The sequence below is a fragment of the Adiantum capillus-veneris genome, chromosome 23 (genome assembly GCF_014529385.1).
Source record: "Adiantum capillus-veneris isolate H3 chromosome 23, ASM1452938v2, whole genome shotgun sequence".
In the NCBI taxonomy this organism is placed as follows: Eukaryota; Viridiplantae; Streptophyta; class Polypodiopsida; order Polypodiales; family Pteridaceae; genus Adiantum; species Adiantum capillus-veneris.
In genome coordinates this window covers 43,289,361-43,311,048 of record NC_140953.1, presented here as the reverse complement: position 1 = coordinate 43,311,048, position 21,688 = coordinate 43,289,361, and the positions used below count along the sequence as shown (strand labels likewise).

General features: G+C 45.4%; 1 protein-coding gene across 1 annotated transcript in view; it reads left to right on the top strand.

Annotated features, from left to right (window-relative positions):
• The first annotated feature begins 523 nt into the window (after nt 1–523).
• The window catches only part of LOC147427714 (ABC transporter G family member 31-like), a 51,764-nt gene continuing 30,599 nt past the window's right edge, over nt 524–21,688 (top strand). Inside the window, exons 1-9 of the mRNA XM_086497427.1 lie at nt 524–1,324; nt 14,454–14,531; nt 14,667–14,778; nt 16,509–17,163; nt 17,629–17,827; nt 18,320–18,622; nt 20,369–20,503; nt 20,977–21,231; nt 21,454–21,628. Of these exons, the coding sequence (XP_086353553.1) occupies nt 653–1,324; nt 14,454–14,531; nt 14,667–14,778; nt 16,509–17,163; nt 17,629–17,827; nt 18,320–18,622; nt 20,369–20,503; nt 20,977–21,231; nt 21,454–21,628 (2,584 nt within the window). The 5' untranslated portion in view covers nt 524–652. The remainder of the gene's footprint in view (nt 1,325–14,453; nt 14,532–14,666; nt 14,779–16,508; nt 17,164–17,628; nt 17,828–18,319; nt 18,623–20,368; nt 20,504–20,976; nt 21,232–21,453; nt 21,629–21,688) is intronic.

The following is a 21,688-nucleotide window of genomic DNA, read 5'->3' as shown; positions in this document are numbered from 1 at the left end:
AATGGCATGACTCCACATCAGCTGGCTTAACCATCAAAGCCACGCCCGCTGGTGTTAGAATTGGGGTGTGATAACTTTTTAAGTGAAACCCATCCCATGACCGGCCCCTTTACCCCAGAGTCATTATCATCTAGATCCACTTCCACTTACCATACTACCATCTAGGGTCGGTGAGAACAGCGCTTTTGATTTCTCATTTCATTTTAAAGGAACCAAATTAGATACTTTTTGCCGGTCAGAGGTGAACACGTGAGAAAAATGCCTAACAGCGTGTCGTGGAAATGGTCAACTTCGTAAGAGCCACCCTCGAGCCAGAGACTTGGCTTGCCTCAGCCTTGCCTCCGAGTCCTTCACCAGAGAGAGGGAAGTCCAGCCTCTCTCAAATTCCTCTTCCTAAACCGCTACACACAACACAGTAGGTATAATTCCATTGGCAGATCCCCCCCCCCCCCCCCCCCCCCCCCCCCCCCCCCCCCCCCCCCCCCCCCCCCCCCCCCCCCCCCCCCCCCCCCCCCCCGGGCGTCCTTCTCTCTCTCTCTCTCTCTCTCTCTCTCTCTCTCTCTCACACACACACACACACACACACGCGCAAGGTTGCACACACTCCCTTGTACATACCTTCATCACAGACCCCCTCCATCCCAGGGCTTCCATGGAGCCCTTCAACATCGGCCGCAGCGCCAGCACTGGCGATGGCGGCCCGCTTCTAAGCCGTCGCAGTACTGCAGCCACCCCATCTTGGCGACGCAGATTTCCGGTTGTCATGGAGGAGAAGGGCGATGGCCAGGATGCCGAGCTTGGGGCTGACTCCGATTTCGACCCTGTCAACTTGCTGGATGTCGGGATGCGTGGCTGGCGGGATCGTGCTGCTAGCCTTCAAGGCCTCCGCAAGAGCCGGAGCGTGGCAGCTACCAGCACATTGCAAGATGGATTGCTGAAGCTTCCGAGGAATCCCAGCGTCAGATCAGCGCTTCCGCCCATTTCCATGATGGAGAGAGTGCTGACAAAAGAGCGGAGATGGGCGCAAGAGCTGGAGGCAAGGAGTGGTGGTGCAAAGCTGACCCTCCCTGATGAGTACTATGCGTCACTGGCTGTCGCACCACATGCATCCCTAATTTTCTTGGTAATGCTATACCATCAGGCTCTCGCCAGCCATGGCTTGCACGACGAGGCTACCAAGATTGCTAGCCTTCTTGAAGGCATTCGTGAGGCTGAAGAGGCGGAGGCTGCAGCAGAACTGCAAGGCATGGACTTGCTACTGAAGGATGGGTTACTCGAGCTCTACCTTCGAATACAGCCATATCTTCCACCAGTGCCCAGTCAGGTGAGTTTGGAACATACCAAGTAAAGTGTTGTATTTTTACATTGCAAAGCTGTTTTTTTTTTTGTGTGGATTTTGTTTGTGCACCTAAGCCTCTGGAAGTGGGTTGTGTGTGCTTAGGCATCGGTAATAATGATCTGATCCCTGAAGTTGTGGTTTTATTAAATACCGTTCTTTCGGCTCCGTTGCGGTACACTTTGTTCCAGTGCACATGAAAACTAGTTTCAAGTACCATATATAAAAGCAGAAAATAATATCGATATGCAAAGGCTCCTTTACCAAAGAGCCCATGAGTAATGCGTTGAATGCCAGCAGATTCGAGTTATCAACAAGGGCATTGTCTGTCCTTCAAAAGTTGGTCTAGCTGATAATACCTCTCTAAATCCAGTTGTATGGGTCGTGGGGTATTTTTCTAGGTGTGCCTTACCTGGCCCCTGGTCTAGTATATATGCAAGGGCAATGTGCACCTTCTCCGCACATTCATCTGTTGTACTTGGGGCCGTGTTAGGCATTGATGGCCATGATGGTTTTGGGTGGATTCTCTCTCTCTCTCTCTCTCTCTCTCTCTCTCTCTCTCTCTCTCTTTGGGGATACTTGAGAGGATGTGCTCGCAGGTTCAGTTCCGGGATCCTCAAACTAAGCTTTAGCTTTTTGATACTTTGGAGACCTAATCTATGCTTTATGGAGTGCAAATATGGGGGCCTTCTGTATCTTGTAGCACTGAAGGATGGAGGTGTATGGAAAGGCCTTTGGTTTCTATGATATCTTGAATGATCAGAGCCAAAAGCTTCAGTACCACATGAGATTATTCATGTAGAGCTAGCTGCCTCCCTGTTGATGGTAGAGGCACTTACTAGATTAGTCTCCTTCATACATTGTATCTGGAACCTCCTCAGAGACATATATGTCCTACTAGCTTTGAAGTCCTCCCGTCAGCTAGCGCCACATGGGGATACATCTTGGTGGTATGCACAGGTGACATCGTGGTTTCAGTATGGACAGACTTCCCCGCTTCTGGTACTCATTGGATGCACCCTCCCTGTCTTTCACGCGGATAGAGACCACGACTCATTAGATGATTCAGCTAGACACTAGACGTGGATACAACCGACACATGACTTGGGCATGAAGATGGATTTCTACAGAGTATTTTTTCTAGCTTACGGAGGATGGATTTGTGACCGGATGTGAGATGCAGCGGAATTGAAATAGTGAAGATATAGGTTTTACACTTTCACAAATCTTTACTTCTTTCCTTGCTTTAGTGACTTCACATAGCTTGAATGACGGTTCCTTTTATTTCCTTGAAGAGAGGGAATGAGAGAGAGAAGTAGAGATGTGTAGAGGGAGAGAGAGAAAAGAGGAGAATGACATGTGATGGGTCCCAACCAACCCTCTCAAGGGCCACCCACAACGTTGCTGATGTAGTATTTGCTTTTGATTGCGTAAAGGGAATGTACATATATACAATACCTCAATAGACACTATTGACTCAAATGGGGAATGTTGTCGCTGTAACTCTTCAAAGTGAAGCACCTCTGGGGCCGATTCGATGCACCTTAGGATCCTTCTCGATGTGGGATTCATGATGGCCACCAAGGGGTAGGTCTGGGGTTGATTTGTGCTTTGGATGCGAGAGGAATGAAGGGCTAAAAATGCAGATTTCGATGATGCCGATGATGGGCAGCAATGGGAGCACTCGTTGTGGCAAGGGAATGGACGAGAAGAGGCTCTCAATGGGCTACCGAAGTACCGGACCGCATCTGGATTGCTGGCGCTAGCAGATCTCGTTCACCTTTGGCGAGGAAGGGGCTGAAGACTGAAAACGCTGGCTGATCTGCTTAGGTTCCACTAGCTTCAGGGCTGAAATTGCAAATTGCTGGTTGATCTGCTGCCAAAAACGCTAGCTGCTGTCTGTTCTTGCAAAAACGCTAGGACTTGGCTCCTGATAGCGCTTGCTTAATCTGATCGGAATCGTGCTCCCTTCATAGGTGAAACTTGCAGGTTATAAACCTCTTAAGGCTTAGGTAGGGCAAAACCTCTGTCAAATTCTTATAAATAAGTCATTAAAGTGACTTATTGATAAGTTTGATTAGGGCTAAGTTTTTGAGTGAAATTGTCACACATCTTTGATATAGTAATCCGATTGACGCGGGGAATGGCTCATTAGAACCTAAAACTACATGCATGTTGTGAGCGGGATGGAAACACACACAACGCCTCTATAATGACCCGACACACACTCTTGGGATGGTACACACACACATTATGGGGCACCACTTGGCTTACACAACTAGCCTGGTCGAGACAGGAAACACACAGACGGAGTGAGAAGAGAGAGATTTCCCACTTGCCCACTCAACACTCACACATACACACTCACACACACACACTCTCAATTCAGTTCAAAGGAGACAAATTGCTATTGTTTAGACTCAATGAAGCTCAGTCCAATACCAATGGGGCAAATAGGTTACACAGTATTGAGGAAATACAGCAAATACAACCACAAAGTTAAGCAGAGGCTTCACTCACCGGAGAAGATTACACAGAAAAACAACAGAAAATTTGTGAGGAATTTGGTAAAATGGACAGCGCCATTGCGTCCGGAACGCCCAAAAACCCCAGTCTACAATGTCAAAGTGCTCAAATCCGACCTCGGATGAGTAGTTTAGGGCCAAAAAATGCTCCAAAAACAGCAAAAACACACTTGCGGATGTTCCTCCTCTCTTCTCCACGTTTTTTTCTGGTCTTCTCTCTCTTTTTTCAGTTCCCACACTTAGCTTTATTAGTTGGGCACCCTTGGCCTTTTAGATGACCTCAAACGGACCCCGAACAGGCCAAAAACCGACCTCGCAGTGCATAGTTGTCACCTTTTTGCATCATCCGCACACGTGGCACTCATTTCTTTTCAATAATGCGTCTCGCAACCACGTGAAGTGGCCCCAAAAAGTGGTCCTAATGATGACCTTTCTGCATAACTCTCACAAGAAAACACCCATGTTGTGTCCGTCCTCATCCGCGTGCAAATATTGACCCCGTTCGCCCTCCTGACGCCACTAGATGCCATCTGATGCACCTGCTTACCTCATGTCGTCGGCCCGCCGATAGCTTCCTCGAGAAGTTTTACGCGCTACCAACTCCTCCTTATTGTAGAAAAAACACAGTGGTACTGGTAATAGTGAAAATCGATGCACTATGTACACCCTGTCCTACCTGTACACATGTGGGCCCTACGTAACCACTTGGCTCTGAAAAATGGGCAATTCTTTATTTGATGCACCATGCATGTATATGTACATATGCGCAATCCCTTGCTCCAAAAAACTCCTGACAACGTCATGCCAGATGCCTACCGCAGTGTAGCACAGATTCTGTATGGAGAATTTCAGAAATACAAAAAACCCAAGAAAATTCAGAAATTCAGATAGCAGATTTTGCAGAAATTGCAAGGATACGCAAAATGTATGCTTGATGCGGGAGACAATGTATGCATAGTGTGGAAACATATGTGCGCTTACTGGCTCTCCTTTTCCGGGCGGTGATTAAGCATGAGGAAGCTGAATGATAAAGCCGACCCCTTAGAGGATGCCATTCAAAAGTGCAAAGAGGAAATGACGGAGACCATTACCAAGATGAACCGCAACCTATTGGGCACAATAAAAATGCTCGAAGGACGCGTGTTGATCCAAGAAAGCAAGATAAATGCACTGGAAGATCGGGTGACGACTCAGGATGAAGAGATTGCGTCACTCAAGAAGGATCTCGCCGAAGCACGATCAAGAAACACATTGGAAGAGGGCGAATTACAACCCTTAGTAATCGAAGAAATCAACACGATCAAGGAGCAAGTACGGGCCATCAAAGAGGGAGAAGAGCAACACAAAGAGATGACGACTTCTTGGGTAGACGTTCTTACAGAAACTCAACAGAAGATGGATGAAGCGGTGAAATGGATCGAGGTTGCCAAGAAAGGAAAAGACAAGGAGATATGTCCACGTCCATACCCACTATCGTTAATCTGACACTAGAGGAGGAGCAAAGAAGACGTGTGCGCGCTTTACATGTGAGAATTTGCGGTCTTAAAGACAAAGACAATGTGGATGAAGAGGTAAAAGAACTCATGGCATTGATGGGGGTTCATGAGCCGACGCACACAAGGGCTTGGAGAGTCGGCAACATAAAGAAAAATGGAAGCACTGGGGAAACCTCAAAAGAAAGGGCACTCATCCTCCGTTTTCCCTCCATGGAAGCAAAGAAGTCCTTGAAGAAAAGGCCAACTCTTAAAGAGACGGGCATCTTTCTCGGGGATGATCTTACCCTCTCGTAGATTGCTCATATGCAGGAACTAATGCCAGAGATTAGAGCGGCAAGGGGAAAAGGCAAGATTGTCTTTTACCGAGATGGAAGAGTGGTAATACTGGAGCGACGCTCCACATGACGGTGCGAGACTTATGGGACCACACTCAAAGTGGTTGCCTGGAACTGGAATTGGAATGGATCAATGCGTCTTGATGTGGGTGCTTTTGAGGATAGTTTTACTGGAAGAGACATCATCTTCTACTCTGAGACACATCAGGCCCGTGGGCAATCCATGCCTCACATCAGTGGATACAGATGGGAGACAACTTATAGACAGGAGACGCGATCAGAGCACAGAGGACGGGGCTCAAGGGGAGTGGAAGTGTTATTTAGAGAGGGTTTGCAGCCATTGATACATATAGCCTGCAGGGATGAGCAAGCTAGGTACATGTGGGTGAGATTGGAATCAGAGACAAGCAGATATCTTTACATTGCTATTTGCTACTTTCCCCCGAGTACGTCAGTCTATGCATCACCTAGAGGGCAGTCCCCCTTTTTTATTTTGGATGATGACATATCGGAGTTCTCTAGAGATGGTGACATTATCATTCTAGGGGACTTCAATGCTAGGACTGCCCATCACCAGACAATGTTTTATGAAACTTCAGAGGAGATGTTGAGAGAGCTAGATGTTGTAGAGACGGGCCTGTCTAGACTATCACAGGATGTGGAATATACTGAGTATGGGCGACACCTGATAGACATGGGCACTGCACGTGGACTGGCCATCTTGAATGGCCTACAGAGGTTTTCTGCTTGCTGCAGGAGGTTTCACATGCTTCCCACACAGACATGGAGCCAGCACAGTGGATTATGTCATGGCACAGTTGAATCTCATCTCTAGTATCTAGGATCTCACAATTTGGCCCAGACCGGTGGGGGTGGTAGTGGATCATGCTCTTGTGTCGATGACCATCTCCTTCCAGTTCAGTGTAGCACACAGGCCACGGGTAGCAGCCCCTACTCGCTACACCTTCACGCGGGAGACGGATTCTGTATACATAGACGGGATCTACAGACGCCTATGCACTGAGGAACCAAGGCGACCTCTGGAGGAGCTTACTACTATACTGACATAGACATTACATGATGCTGCAGCAGAGGCATACCCACACACCCAGCCTGAGCAGAGACGCTGTTCAGGGAGCATGCCTCAGAATTGCTGGTATGATGAGGAGTGCCACCAGACTAGAGCAGGACTTCAGACTGCTCGTCGTGTTCGCTCCGCGTGCTCCTCTTCCTTGCCGCGACCTCCCGCTCTCTCTCTCTCGCCCGTTGCCCTGTTTTGCACCCGCACCCGTTGCCCCTGCGATCTCTCTCTCTCTCTCTCTTTCTCTCTCGTACTCTATCGCGTATTTAATTTTTTTGCCTATCGTACTCTATCTCTCAACTCTATCGCGCTCTCTCTATTGCTCTCTTTTTAATTTTTTAATTTTTTGCTTATCATACTCTCTCCCTCTCAACTCTATCGTGCTGCCCTCTGCAGCCCAGTCCCGCCCCGCGCGCTGCCCCCCCCCCCCCCCCCCCCCCCCCCCCCCCCCCCCCCCACCCCACCCCCCCCCCCCCCCCCCCCCCCCCCCCCTTCCCCACAACTTGCAATGCCCTTGCGCTGCCTCCCTGCCATACCTCCTCGCGTTCCCCACTCGCCAAGCTGCCACGGGCGCTGCCCTAGTATAGGTCTAGCAGTTTTCCAGAAGGGAATCCAGAAATTCAGATAGCAGTTTTTCTCGGCAAATGTATGCTTAATGCGGATGTACGTTTGATGCAGGAGATAATATATGCATAGTGTGGATGCATATGTGCGCTTAATGGCTCTTTTTCGAACGGCGATTAAGTATGAGGAAGCTTAACGATAAAGGTGACTCCCTAGAGGATGCCATTCAAAAGTGCCAAGAGGAAATGACGGAGACCATTACCAAGATGAACCGCAATCTTTTGGGCACAATAAAAATGTTTGAAGGACGCGTGCTGATCCAAGAGAGCAAGATAAATACACTGGCAGACCGAGTGCTGACTCAGGATGAAGAGATTGCGTCACTCAAGAAAGATCTCGCTGAAGCATGATCAAGAAACACACTGGAAGAGGGCGAACTGCAACCCTCAGTAATCGAAGAAATCAACACGATCAAGGAGCAAGTGCGGGCCATCAAAGAGGGAGAAGAGCAACACAAAGAGATGACTACTTCTTAGGTGGATGTTCTTACAAAAACTAAACAGAAGGCGGATGAAGCCGAGAAATGGATCGAGGTGGCCAAGAAAGGAAAAGGCAAGGAGATAACGTCCACGTCCACACCCACTATCATTAATCAGACACTAGAGGAGGAGCAAAGAAGATGTGTGCGCGCTTTACATGTGAGAATTTGCGGTCTTAAAGACAAAGGCAATGTGGACGAAGAGGTAAAAGAACTCATGGCCTTGATGGGGGTTCATGAGCCGACGCACACAAGAGCTTGGAGAGTGGGCAACATAAAGAAAAATGGAAGCAGCGGGGAAACCTCAAAAGAAAGAGCACTCATCCTCCGTTTTCCCTCCATGGAAGCGAAGAAGTCCTTCTTGAAGAAAAGACCAACCCTTAAAGAGACGGGCATCTTTCTCGAGGATGATCTTACCCTCTCGCAGATCGCTCATATGTAGGAAGTAATGCCGGAGATTAGAGCGGCAAGGGGAAAAGGCAAGATTGCCTTTTACCGAGATGGAAGACTGGTAATACTAGAGCGACACTCCACATGACGGTGGTAGACTTATGGGACCACACTCAAAGTGGCTGCCTGGAACTGTAATGGATCTATGCGTCTTGATGTGGTTGCTTTTGAGGATAGTTTTACTGGAAGAGACATCATCTTTTACTCTTAGACACACCAGGCCCTTGGGCAATCCATGCCTCACATCAGTGGATACAGGTGGGAGACAGCTTATAGACAGGAGACATGCTCAGAGCACAAAGGACGGGGCTCAAGGGGAGTGGCATTGTTATTTAGAGAGGATTTGCAGCCATTGATACATATAGCTCGTAGGGATGAGCATGCTAGGTACATGTGGGTGAGATTGAAATCAGAGACAGACATATATCTCTACATTGCTATTTGCTACTTTCCCCCGAGTACATCAGTCTATGCATCACCCAGAGGACAGTCCCCTTTTTCTATTTTGGATGATGACATATGGGAGTTCTCTAGAGATGGTGACATTATCATTCTAGGGGACTTCAATGCTAGGACTGCCCATCACCAGACAGTGTTTTATGATACATTGATACCTCAGAGGAGATGTTGAGAGAGCTAGATGTGGTAGGGACGGGCCTGTCCAGACTATCACACGATGTGGAATATACTAAGTATGGGCGACACCTGATAGACATGGGCACCGCACATGGATTGGCCATCTTGAATGGCCTACAGAGGTTTCCTGTTGCGGGAGGTTTCACATGCTTCCCACACAGACATGGAGCCAGCACAATGGACTATGTCATGGCACAGCCGAATCTCATCTCTAGTATCCAGGATCTCACAAGTGGGCCCAGACCGGTCGGGGTTGCAGTGGATCATGGTCTTGTGTCGATGACCATCTCTTTCCAGTTCAGTGTAGCACATAGGCCACATGTAGCAGCCCGTACTCGCTACACCTTCACGCGGGAGACGGATTCTGTATACATAGACGGGATCTATAGACGCCTATGCACTGAGGAACCGGGGCGACCTCTGGAGAAGCTAACTAAATATACTGACACAGACATTACATGATGCAGCAGCAGAGGCATACCCACACACCGAGCATGAGCAGAGACGTCGATCAGGGACCATGCCTCAGAACAGCTGGTACGATGAAGAGTGCCTCCAGACTAGAGCTAGACTTTAGAGGGAGGTGCTTTTGGGGACGTCATTCACAGACAATCACAGATTGACTTCCGACGCCTGGTGCGGCGAAAGAACTTAGAAGAGGGCATTTTTGGCTCGACTCGAGCAGGATCTATACCAGCTATTCTTGAGTCGGGACTCGCGTGAGGCGTGGCGGCTCTTTCATGAGCAGTCACCCCCCCCTGCTGTTACCTCCACAGAGACATGGGGTCTGTACGCATCATCTTTGTACACAGTACCTGGACAGCCGCCCCTTCCCAACCTCCCCGATCCATGCCCACACACACGTGCTTTTTTCATCGTTGAGATGGTGAAGAAAGCCATTGACAGGATGAGGACTGGGAGAGCATATGATCATGATGGCTTAGTCGCTGAGCATTTCATGCATGCCAAAGAACTACTAGTAGAGCTTCTAGCAGTTATGTTTAATCGTGCAATGTGTGAGGGCCTACCGGACACTTGGAGCCTATCTACGATTGTACCTATCTTCAAGTCAGGAAACCCCATGGAGCCTGGGAATTATCGCACTATCATGATTGGACACACATTGGCACGGTTGTATGCATCCATTCTTGAGCAACAATTGAATAGATGGGCAGAGAGGGAAGGAATGCGTGTAGCTGGGCAGGTAGGGTTCATGAGAGGCTTCTCTACTCTTGACCATATCTTGACACTCAGGGCCATCATCGAGGAGGGTAGATCTGATGGGAGACGGATCTATTGTATCTATGTGGACTTCCGCAAAGCCTTTGACACAGTACCCATAGCTAGATTGATGCTCAGATTACAAGAGATGGGAGTATGCACAAAGCTCATTTGGGGGATCATGGCATTGTACAGATTAGTAGTAGGGCATGTACGCACCCCTGAGGGACTATCTACACCGGTTCACTCCACTATTGGGGTGAAGCAGGGCTGCCTGCTCTCTCCTACTCTATTCGGTATGTATGTGGATGAGATTTCTGACTACATTGAGAGCGATGGTGATAGAGGTGCACAGTTGGCAGGGACATGGATTCCACTTTTGTTATATGCTGATGATATTGTGTTGATCTCCGAATCTCCGGAGGGAATGCAACGTCAATTGGATGCTTTGCATAGTTTTGCCCATGAAAGTGGTTTGTCTATCATTCTTGGTAAAACCAAGGTTATGGTGTTTAATACCACCCCACAGTGGATCATGAGGTCAGCACCTACATTCACATACGGCCAGGAGCCTATGGAGTACACAGATGCTTACACTTACCTTGGAGTGGTTTTTAGCGAACCTGAATTCTCACTCAGAAGAGCAGCAGAGACCAGACTGAGTAGAGCCCACACAACATTGGGTAGATTGGAGAGGATGTGTTCGCAGGTTCAGTTTCAGGAGCCCCGGACGAAGCTCTGGCTCTTTGACACTTTGGTAGCATCTGCATTGCTCTATGGAGCTGAGATATGGGGACCTTCATTGGATCACCACGGGAGGCCGGGTCGCACTGATGGATGGGGGAACATGGAGAAACCTCTCGTCTCTATGATCTCGCGGCTCATTAGAGCCAAGGCATCAGTACCATGGGCCATTATCCGAGCAGAGCTAGCGGCCCCCCCACTAGTGGTTGAGGCGCTCACCAGATCAGTCTCCTTCATAAACCGCACATGCGAACTTCGTAGAGACAGATATGCTCGCATTGCACTTGAGTCCTCTCGACAGTTAGCCATGCAAGGAGATACAACATGCTGGTATGAGGAGATGGCATCATGGTTTCAGCCGCCTGGGTTCAGCATAGACAGGTTGCCACCATTCCAGTACTCATTGGATGCACCATCTCTCACTCTTACATAGTCCGAGATCACCAGGCTCATCCGCCAAGACCTGACCCAGCTAGACACCGGACATGGATACAACCAGCATAGGAATTGGGCACGAAGATGGCTTTCTACAGAGACCATCTTCTCCAGCTTATGGAGGATGGTTTTGTGACGAGACCCAGATACATCGACACCCACTTGTCTCATGGGATACGATGTGCTATTGGCCAGTTACGCACATCTTCTACCAGCTGCGGATTGAGATTGGAAGATATAGCTGAGTACCAACAGAGGCCAGGACATACCCCTTGTGTGACATGGAGCCTGAGACAGAGTTGCACTACACATGCCGCTGCCCCGTCTACTACTAGATACGAGGCCGCTTCCATTGCTTGTTCAGAGAGGGTTTTGGACCACTCTCAAGAGTCATGGGATACGTATTACGAGGATCAGAGATGCCTAGGTTTGTTCTTGCTCGAGTTGCATAGACACAGAGATAGCCTGATGAGTGGTGAGGCTAGCCAGTCTCAAAGACGGATCACAGACTTCTTCAGAGCAGACACGCGACAGCTGCAGGAGCCACTCCCACAGCAGAGCTCCCTCTCGTCTCACACCAGAGGCACAATGATCGACCGAGCGATTGAGCTGGGGAAATCGAGGCGCCCACGACTACGGAGGACTACACAACATCGACGGAGACTATGTCAGAAGATTCGGAGCACTCTGGCCAGGCATGCACGACGCTCGGTCAGACTACTAACCATGGCGGAGATTGATGAGATCCGCCAACGACCGATGCTAGATCTCTTGTGATTCAGCTATCCCAGCAAGCCACCCATTTTGCTTTTGCTTAGTTCACATCGACCAGTCTAGGATCCCATAGTATATATCTTTGTTTTGTTATGTTGTTATTTTGTTACTCTCACTTTGTATCAGATCCCACCACATTGTAACTTTCTGGTCTCATATGTCACTTTGGCCTTTTGAAGACGTTAATATAACATTTCATTTCATTTCTCTCTCTCTCTCTATCTCTCTCTCTCTCTCTCTCTCTCACACACACACACACACACACACACACACACACATTCGCTTTCGATTCCGTACTTGTGCACTCACCCAAAGTAAGGTACTTTGATTGATCGGTCTACTGAGCTAGGGAGATCCGGCCGCCCGCGATTGGGGGGTACCTCACAGCATTGACGGAGACTACGACAAAGGATATGGATCACTTTAGCTCGACATGCGAGATCCCAATATAAGATTTGAGTACTTACCATGGTGGACATCGATGATATTTTGGAGCGACCGATGCGGTACATCCTCGGACAGCGCCCGATGCCGGACATCCATGGACATTGATGTTCATACACTGAGATTATACTACCCACCGTTTCACAGTCACACACTTTACAGTTGACATTGTGTCAGATTCATCAAGATTGTACCAGTTTGGTCTCATAGGTTATTTTGGCCTTTTGGAGACGTTTAACATTTCATTTCATTTCTTGAATCTCAATGGTATGAGAGCATAGGCCCTTGGGTCCAGACGACGCACTTTCGTGGCAGGTTTCTCCTAATTGCAAATTTGCCTTGCGTTTTTGAAAAAAACCGCTGCTATCAACTTTCTTTGTGCTAGCTTTGGCCTATTGAGGCGCTTTCCTTGCCGGAATCCCGTCATTCTCCTAGCATTTTTTCTGGCTGCTGGCGTGTTTGCATTTGTAGCGTTTTCCATTTCAGACAGTAAGTTTCATATGGAGGTTGAGGGAGCTATCGTAGGACAGGCTTTCATACTATAGTTACAGGGAATGGCCATTTTCAAGTCTCCATTCCCCGTTCCCATTTCAACTTCCTGTTCCGTGTTTGAAACGTGAGTATCCGTAACAAGGAATGGCGTTTCATGCCCGTTGTCGTTTCCCGTTCCCTGTTCCAAAATCCCGTTCCGGGTAACTATGTTTCATACAGAGCTCTTTAGGCATTAGGCAGCTGGCAGAGGCAGGTGAAAGTAGATCATGGTAGATACAGATGACATTGGTTCGCACACATGGTCTGGGTTAGAGCAGCTCCCATCGTTTCAGTATAACCTAGCCTCATCATTCATACGCCTCTCACTATGTGAAGAGGAATTGGGTCCTTAGAGAGTATCTCTGACAGTTGTACATCCAACAGACTTGGCAGCCTGTTTCACTGAAGGTACTGTAAGAGGATGGCTTCATCTAGTGGGCTGGGACCAAGATATATCGACATATAGATGCCACATAGTACTAGAGTGGTGATTGGACAGCTCATGATTTCATTTCACAGGTGAGAGATTGAGATTGGGCCGGGCAGCCTAGATTGAGAGAGATGGGGGGACCAGCAGGGTATGTAGAGATGAAGCATTGTGTATGCGTGTGTTCAACATATGAGAGCAGGACAACCCATTCAAAGGACAGCCCACACTTACAACTCGAGAGACCAGAGACAACTGGGCTAGAGATTCAAGAACCGCCCACCCACATTCAGAGAGGGGTCACACTACAGCATGCAGCGATTGTTTGAGCCCGTCGACGCCCCAGAGCACCAGGATACTAGGCCGAAAGAGTGCATCACAGGTAAAAACCTTTCTATCACCCAAATGTGGTAGATTGGTTATCCGTCTTCCCTCTGCAGTAACAGGTCTTGACCTCAAGACTCATTGGATAGGTCTATGAGGTCTCTTGGGAATGGTCCGACGACTTTAAAAGTTCTCTTTTTCTCTCATGTGTTTTCTTCTGCCATATGCACAATTTTGACAAGAAAAACTAGATGAGGAGTCCCATGTACTGCAGAATGTGTGAATGAGCTCAGGCTCGATCCCTGTAAAGTGTCTGAGGTTAGGAGAAGGTACACATTGAAAGCATGAGACCAATGCACCATCCAAGTCCATCGAGATAACACTCGAAGTCCATCGAGATAACACTCGTAGTGCTGATTCTATTGGTTGCTTTGAAGTCCATCGAGATAACAGGGTAGATTGTTGGATTTTTTCGAAAAAAGGGGAAAAACAGGTAATAGGGTTTTTTGAAGCATGTTGTTCTCTATTTGTAAACACTCGAGACTTTGATGTTGTGTGATTTTTGAAACACAGTTTCATTGTTTTTGTGCAGATTGTGAAATTCAAGTCCATTGAATATACTGCCAATGTGTTTGTTGCAGACGAAGCCTATGAGACTTTTCTAACAAAAGTAAGTGACAGAGTACTCAAAGAAAGATAAATTCAACTGTTTCTGTCAATTTTTATATTGAATGCTTGGCTGGCTTTGCTATCGCATTCTGCGTTTCCTGTTACCTCCTGATTGTGGCCTTTTAGTTTTGTGCAGGTATTGGGACTGATAAGGGGTCCGATTGCCAAAAAAAAGGGGCCTAGGAGATTTCGAATGTTGAAGGATGTGACAGGATACCTAATGCCCGGTACCTTGACACTTGTTTTAGGTGGGCTACTTTGCCAGCAATCAGCTTTGTCAAACTGATGTATTCATGCTGTTATTGTTGAATCTTCAATTGAACTATCTGAGGCAACAGGTTTGAGATTACTTGATTTAAGGTGATTCCACACCTGTCGTCATTCGATTGAGAAAGTTAAATCTCCATTTGAACTTTCCTCACCTGTGATTACTCAATTCTGCAGTTGTGTCTTCCAGTGAGAAGTAGATGGTAAAGAAATGTAGCTGGTCAATTGCTAGTCTTTTGCCCTGCTGTTCTGCCTTTGGGCTTGTTGCTTTGTTGTTGGAGCAATTGGATTGGCTAGGACAAAGTGGAGTTCTTTGACATGTGCCATGAGGTCATTCTATTTGGGGGTGGGAGGGGGAGGCATATAGGTGCATCTATCAAGTAACTTTGAGCAGGAGGCGGGACTTGTTGATAGGTTCATCCATAAGGTAAAAGTAATACATTAGGGTGGTAATGGGTGCCTAGGAAGGAAGGAGATTATGGCAGTGAAAGGAGGGGTGACACTGATCAAGTAAGGCTTATGATATAGTTATTTGATCTTAACTGATAGGCAACATCGAGGAAAGGCTAACAGAAATAGACCTAGAACATATGTTTTTATTAAGCAGATTAGTTCTTTCCAAGTAAGGCAGAGAGAGGTATATTTTCAGAGTTCTTTTTGTACTTGACGCAAGGTTGAGACCTTAAATCCAAGGTTTTCTGTGACTTTGAAAGCAAAAGCCACTGATTGGGTAGCGCTACTCTTGTACTTTCCATTGTATTGATGCTAATCTGAGATTACAGGGGGCAAGGTAGGAGGAGAGGGTTGGGAGGCTTCTGACAACGAGAGGGTTGAGAGGCTGCAGGTGAGGAATGCATGAATATCTAGCTATAGGTCCTAGCAGGGATGTCTTAATATTCAATCAACATGATGCTTGGACTACCTTATTGTCGTGTAAATTCCTTCAATATTATAATGGTTTATTTAGTGCTTCCTAGCATTATGGCTGAGTATGCACCGTATCTCTAGAGCCATGAAAGGAACTCATACAAAAGACTGTATAATGTATGATTGTCTGTGTCTGTGTATTTGTGTGTGGGTTATGGGGGGGAGTGGAGAAAATTTTGATCCTTGGCTCTACACTCACTACTGATGACAGCAGAGGGGATGCCTTAGTACTTGATCAAATGCTATGCATGATGGCAGTGGTGGTTACATTGTTTGTGGATGACTTTCATGAGTCTATAACTCGAACTTTGCTTTAAAGTTGACTTAATGCTCTTTCTGGATGCATCTAGGCCCATCTTGGTGTATGGATGGGTTTATTTCTTGCACGTCCCATCGGTGATGAACTTAGGCTTTTTCTAAATTTATCTGGGCATATATCAAGCTCTACTTTCAATTTGGTTTGTAGCCATGCACCTCATTAAGTCCTTGCCTAGGAAGCTGCAGGGTGCAAGATGTTATCAAGTTTACTCTCTGTTCTCCATTAAGGAGATCCGGCGAGTGAGTAAAGCAGCAACCTTGGTGGGATATAAATTTTAGTGATTCTGTGTGTGCCTGGAATTCTGAAACTTTGCACTCAAATGATGGCTGGAGATTTGCTATACTTGGTAGTCATGGTGCATGGTGTAGAGCTTGATTGTCTCATGAAGCAAAAAAGATGCTATATTTGTTTCTCTTTTTGGAGGATAAAACTCATCTTTTTGATGGATACTGATGGTAATCGCAGGACCACCGGCATCTGGAAAAAGTAGTTTACATTATGTCCTTTCTGGCAAGCTGCATGCTGGAGCATCGGTTGAGGGATCGGTTACATACAACAATGTGCCTTTGCGAAATATACCCACTCATCGTCTGGCAGCTGTGGTTGGCCAGTCAAATGACCACCTTCCTCTTCTTACAGTAAGGGAAACTCTTGAATTTGCCAGAAAGTGCTTGTTGGCCTTCAAACCAGAGCATTATGGGCCTGAATTGAAAGAGATATTGGGGGATGCTTTGAAGAGGGGGCAAGACCCTAAGCTTGAGATAAACATGAGTATGATGGGGCTGAAGCATGTAGCAAATCGGATTGTTGGGAATGCAATGATTCCAAGCATTTCAGAGGATGAAAGATACAGATTAACTGCTGCAGAGATGTTTTCAGGTGCCCATGCGGTGTACTTCTTTGATCAACTGAACACTGTGGCAGAGGACTCTATAACTTTTGACCTTCTAACTGCTATTCGCATATTTACTCGCGTACGGCAAATCACATTCTTGGCTTCTCTTCTGCAACCATCCTCGGAGGTTTTTGATTTGTTTGACAGATTGATTCTACTTAATGAAGGGCAACTTGTTTATCAAGGCCCTCGCCAAGATGCCTTACACTACTTCGAAAATCTTGGGTAAGTTTACCTGTGTATGAGCAGAATCAAATCTTTTCTCACTGTATGGTAAATGGTGCACAGGAAGGTACATATATGCGTGTGTGTGTGTATATACACGTGATACACATTCCAGAATACATACATATACATATGTCTTCATATACTTGTCTTTTTCTGTGTGTGTGTTTACATTTATACAGAAAAAGGATTACACATGCATGTGGGTAAGTAGATATCTATGTTTGGAGTTAATGTTACTTATATCTGTAAAACGTTTCAGTTATCTTTATAAGCAGTAAAATTTCATTATATAAGCATACAGCTTTTCATCATTTAGGATGAAGTTACCCTTTTTAGGGTTTTTTTCCAGGGATAAATTCTCTCGTATTTAGCTTTTCAATTCTTCTTGCACTACTATCTGTAGTTACAAGAATAACAATTTTATTAGAATTTCATGCAGCAAATCTTTACTTTGTGGTCCAGATATAAAAAGCCAAAGCATCTGAGTACAGGAGAGTTTCTACAGGAAGTAACAACTGCTGATGGGGCTGAATATTTACAGCCAGGTTTCAGGAAGTTAACAGTGGAAGACTTTGTTATAGCATACAAAAGTTCCAGCCTGTACAGAGATGTTTTGAGGATAGTAAATGGCCCAGAACTTGTTCAAGAATTGTGGGTGCAGGTATTATAGTCTTTTAGTAACTTCTGTACTTTGCGCTGCTAAGCTGATTGGCGATGAAGTGTTCAAAAATAATTCTTGACCTTGTTAGCTTTGTTAATTGAGACATTTGTTGAGAGTGAAAAGGACAAAAGACTCCATCCGAGTATCTTTTTGTGTTCACTGCACAAGCTTTTGAGCTGCACGTTGTTGCATACCTGTCAAAATGATTTATAGTTTTATAAGAGGATCGAGTTTCACACGGCTAAGTAAACTTTACAAGTTAAATGTATAGTTACAGTACACATACGTACATACATGAATGCATGCATACGTACATACATACAGTTAGTTCATAATATATTTACCTGTGCAGTTTTGTGAAGTTCTGTGTACTTCACTCCTGCTTTGGCTGGCTATTGAAAATGTGCATCAAAGTATGCTCTATCTGCTTTTTCTTGATTTGCTCATACTTGCCTTTCGCTAATAAAGGAAATGAGCCTTGTTTTTCTGCAGGGCACCCCTCCTTTGGGAGTCGAATTTGATGAATATCGGCATTTTAAGGACAATGGTGTTGAGACGACTTCCCACGTTGTTTCAGGAGTTACTGATGTGTATGGGAGTTTAGTAAGTGTGTCCATGGATCAGACCACAGGTGTACAAAGAGGTGACAAAGTCGTCGCTTTTGGTAGCAAGACTGGCCCCTTGGAATATATTGATACATTTAACTCAACAAGGAGGTTTCAGGAAGATTTATCAGGTGCTATTGCCAATGGTACTGAACCTGTGCGTTTACAATTGGAGAGGCCCTTTACAGAGGTAAGCAACCATAAAGTTGAATCAATGACAATATTTCTTTGAAAAGGCTATGATGCTACTCAATAGCAAGTACACTGAGGTAGCTAGCTTGTGGTGTTACTTTCTGGTGCTCTTTGAAGTGTGCAAGCAACAGATTTTAGTGCAGCTTTTTCTTTCAAAGTAACCATGGTGGTCACTTTTTTGTCCTTTTTGCCTTAAGGCATTCAATGTTGATCAATAGAGAATGGCTCTCTTCACTTCTCTCAAGTGTTGGTTGCTATTGAACAGTCTCGTTTGTCAAGAATGATATGATGCAAGGACATCTGTACACTTTGTGAATGCCATTATCAAAAGGTTGTTGATATTCTCATCAACATGCTCTTGTAAATCTGTGCATTGCAGCTTTTTCAGAGACACTTTTCCTAGGATTTTTGTGCTCAAAGCACGGAGAGATTGGCTAGAAGTTCCTGCATCCATCTATATGTACAATGTAGCAGAGATTGAAAGTTGCATTTATTTGATGTTGGAAGTAGTTTATCCTTCAGCCAAACTTTAGTTAATTATTAGCAGATTATTATTCTCCATAAGCCACACATTGTGAGGCTCGAATGAAGATATCAAGACTTGCAGTTGGGTTAAGAGTACTGGGTAGGATGGGCGAGAATGTGAGGCTTGACCTGCTATTCATGAAACTTTTTGCACAATGTGGAATGCTCACTGAAGTGGAGTGGGATAGAGCTAAGTAGTTGTAGTCTCCAGCACAGTTAACGCATATCCTTTTTGATTTTCTCAATAGACAAGTCATGTTGGTTAGATTAGCACTCTTGTGAAGACCAGATCCTGTACACACAAGAGCACCTTATTGATTATGCAAGAGCGTCTTGGTGGGAACTAATTAACTTAACACTAACTGAGAGAGAGACAAGACTTTAATGACAAAGCTAGAGACAAATGACAACGGAGGATACACCAAAAAATGAGTTCACTACTGATAATGAAAAGAGCAAGAGGAGACCGTATAAAATGCCATAAGATGGGAGTTCTTTTCAATTGCATATGGACTTGTAAGTAGTAGAAAGGAGCTACTGAGTAGTACCAGACACTGTAGATATGAAATGCGAGAAACTCCCAGGACTGTTACATACTTTTCATATAAGGTTGGAGAAATTGCTCGTAATATTTGGGGTGGGTCTTTTGCGCTACTTTCACTAGTTGTTGCTTGGATGGGGTATAGGATTCCCACCTTCAAGAGTGCAGTACGTTGGCCGATATCATGAGTTAGAGTTGCATTATGTAATGGGTTGACTCTTGTGCATTAGAGGTGGTAGCATTCTACTTTGGCTTGAATGGAGCATTGGACCTGGATGCACACGGAGGATTTTATTGCATCGACCAGTATTATTTGGTAGTGATTCATTGGGGGGTGAGGTGCAGATTGATTTTTGGACAAGTACTTGACATAATGCATCATCATTGACACAATGATGCAGACTGGGCCGTGTGGGGGGGGATTGTGTGGGGTCTTGGTTCTCTCATCCAATTTTTAAAGAGGTGAGGAATTGGTATGCTTGATGGGTGTATGCATTGACTCAGAGGTACTTATCTCCCATCCTAACTCTGTAAACCTGTTCTTCTCATTGTTGATCTGTAAACCTGTTCTTCTCTTTGTACTATTTGACATTTCCATGTTTGAATGGATATAATGACATAATTTTCTTGTCCAAAAGAAAACCTACATTTTATTGTTTCTGGTACTTGGCAATGCAGGTGACGCGTGAGTCTTCAGATGAATTTTCCAGAGACTATGTGCTCAGTATCAAAGAGGAAATTTCTCTCTTGATTAAGCGTGAAATAAATGTGATATGGCGCGGGAAATTTGGCTTGAAGCTACGGATCTTCCAAGTATGCAATATTAAACCTCAATCAAACTGGCAAAACAGATTTTATTGTCTTCAATTATGAACAATGCATGTTCTTGTGTCAGTTATTTGTGTTTCTTTGTTTTCTTGGAAAGCATACTGTGGGAATGACAAACCTTGCCTTTAATGATCTATGTCCTTGCCATTTCTTTCTGTTGAGCTGTTGAATTGAATAACTTAATTGAGCTCTCAACTCAGAATATCAAATGACCTGCAGGTTATGTTGCACAATCATAGCTTTATCTTTCATTCTGCTCTGTTCTCAGAAGTTTTTGGTTTCTTATGTATTAATATATAATGATCTATGACGTAGTTTGCATTGATTCCATCAATGAGCCTTTGGTATGAAGTCCAGAATTTATGTCTCTACGAAAGCCACTTCTTAACAGTATTTTCATACATTAGTGATTGTTTTTTCAAATAACAAGCTATGTCGTTTGTATTTCCTTCTTGCAGGTGTTGGTTCTCAGTTTCTTTGTTGGGTTTTTACTCTTTAGAGTGAAGAATAATGCAGACCAAAGAAACATGAACTTATTTCGGACAGCATTCTTTGTATCAGTTATAAATATGACCATGTTCAACGTGGGTCAGCTTCCCGGTTTAATGAGTGAAAGAAGCATTTATTACAAACAAAAAGGAGCTCACTTTTTCCGACCCATATCTTACTTGCTTGGAAAATTTATTGGAAGTATGCCATTTTCTTTATGCGAGGTAAATACTCTCTCTCTCATAGGTCATTTTGGTCTCTTAAAAACGTTTAATTTAACATTTCATTTCTCTCTCTCTCTCTCTCTCTCTTTGTATCAGATCCACCACTTTGTAACTTTCGGGTCTGATAGGTCATTATGGCCTTTTGAAGACGTTAATATAACATTTCATTTCATTTCATTTCTCTCCAGGCTTTTAGTTTCATGTATTGTTTTCCTCTGACAGGGAACTATTTGGACTATTATAGTTTATTTTTTGACTGGTATGAGCTTGGCTGATGGGGGTTGGCATTTTTTTGTCTACTATGCGGTTATCATTCTCACGGTTTTGAATGGGTCATCCATGGTACGTGCCATGAGCTTTACTGCACGTGATATGGACAGGGCCGGCTTGTCTATAGGTAAGTTTAAGACAAAACCTTCAGCCCCTACAATGTCGATGCATCAGTTGGCGATTGCTT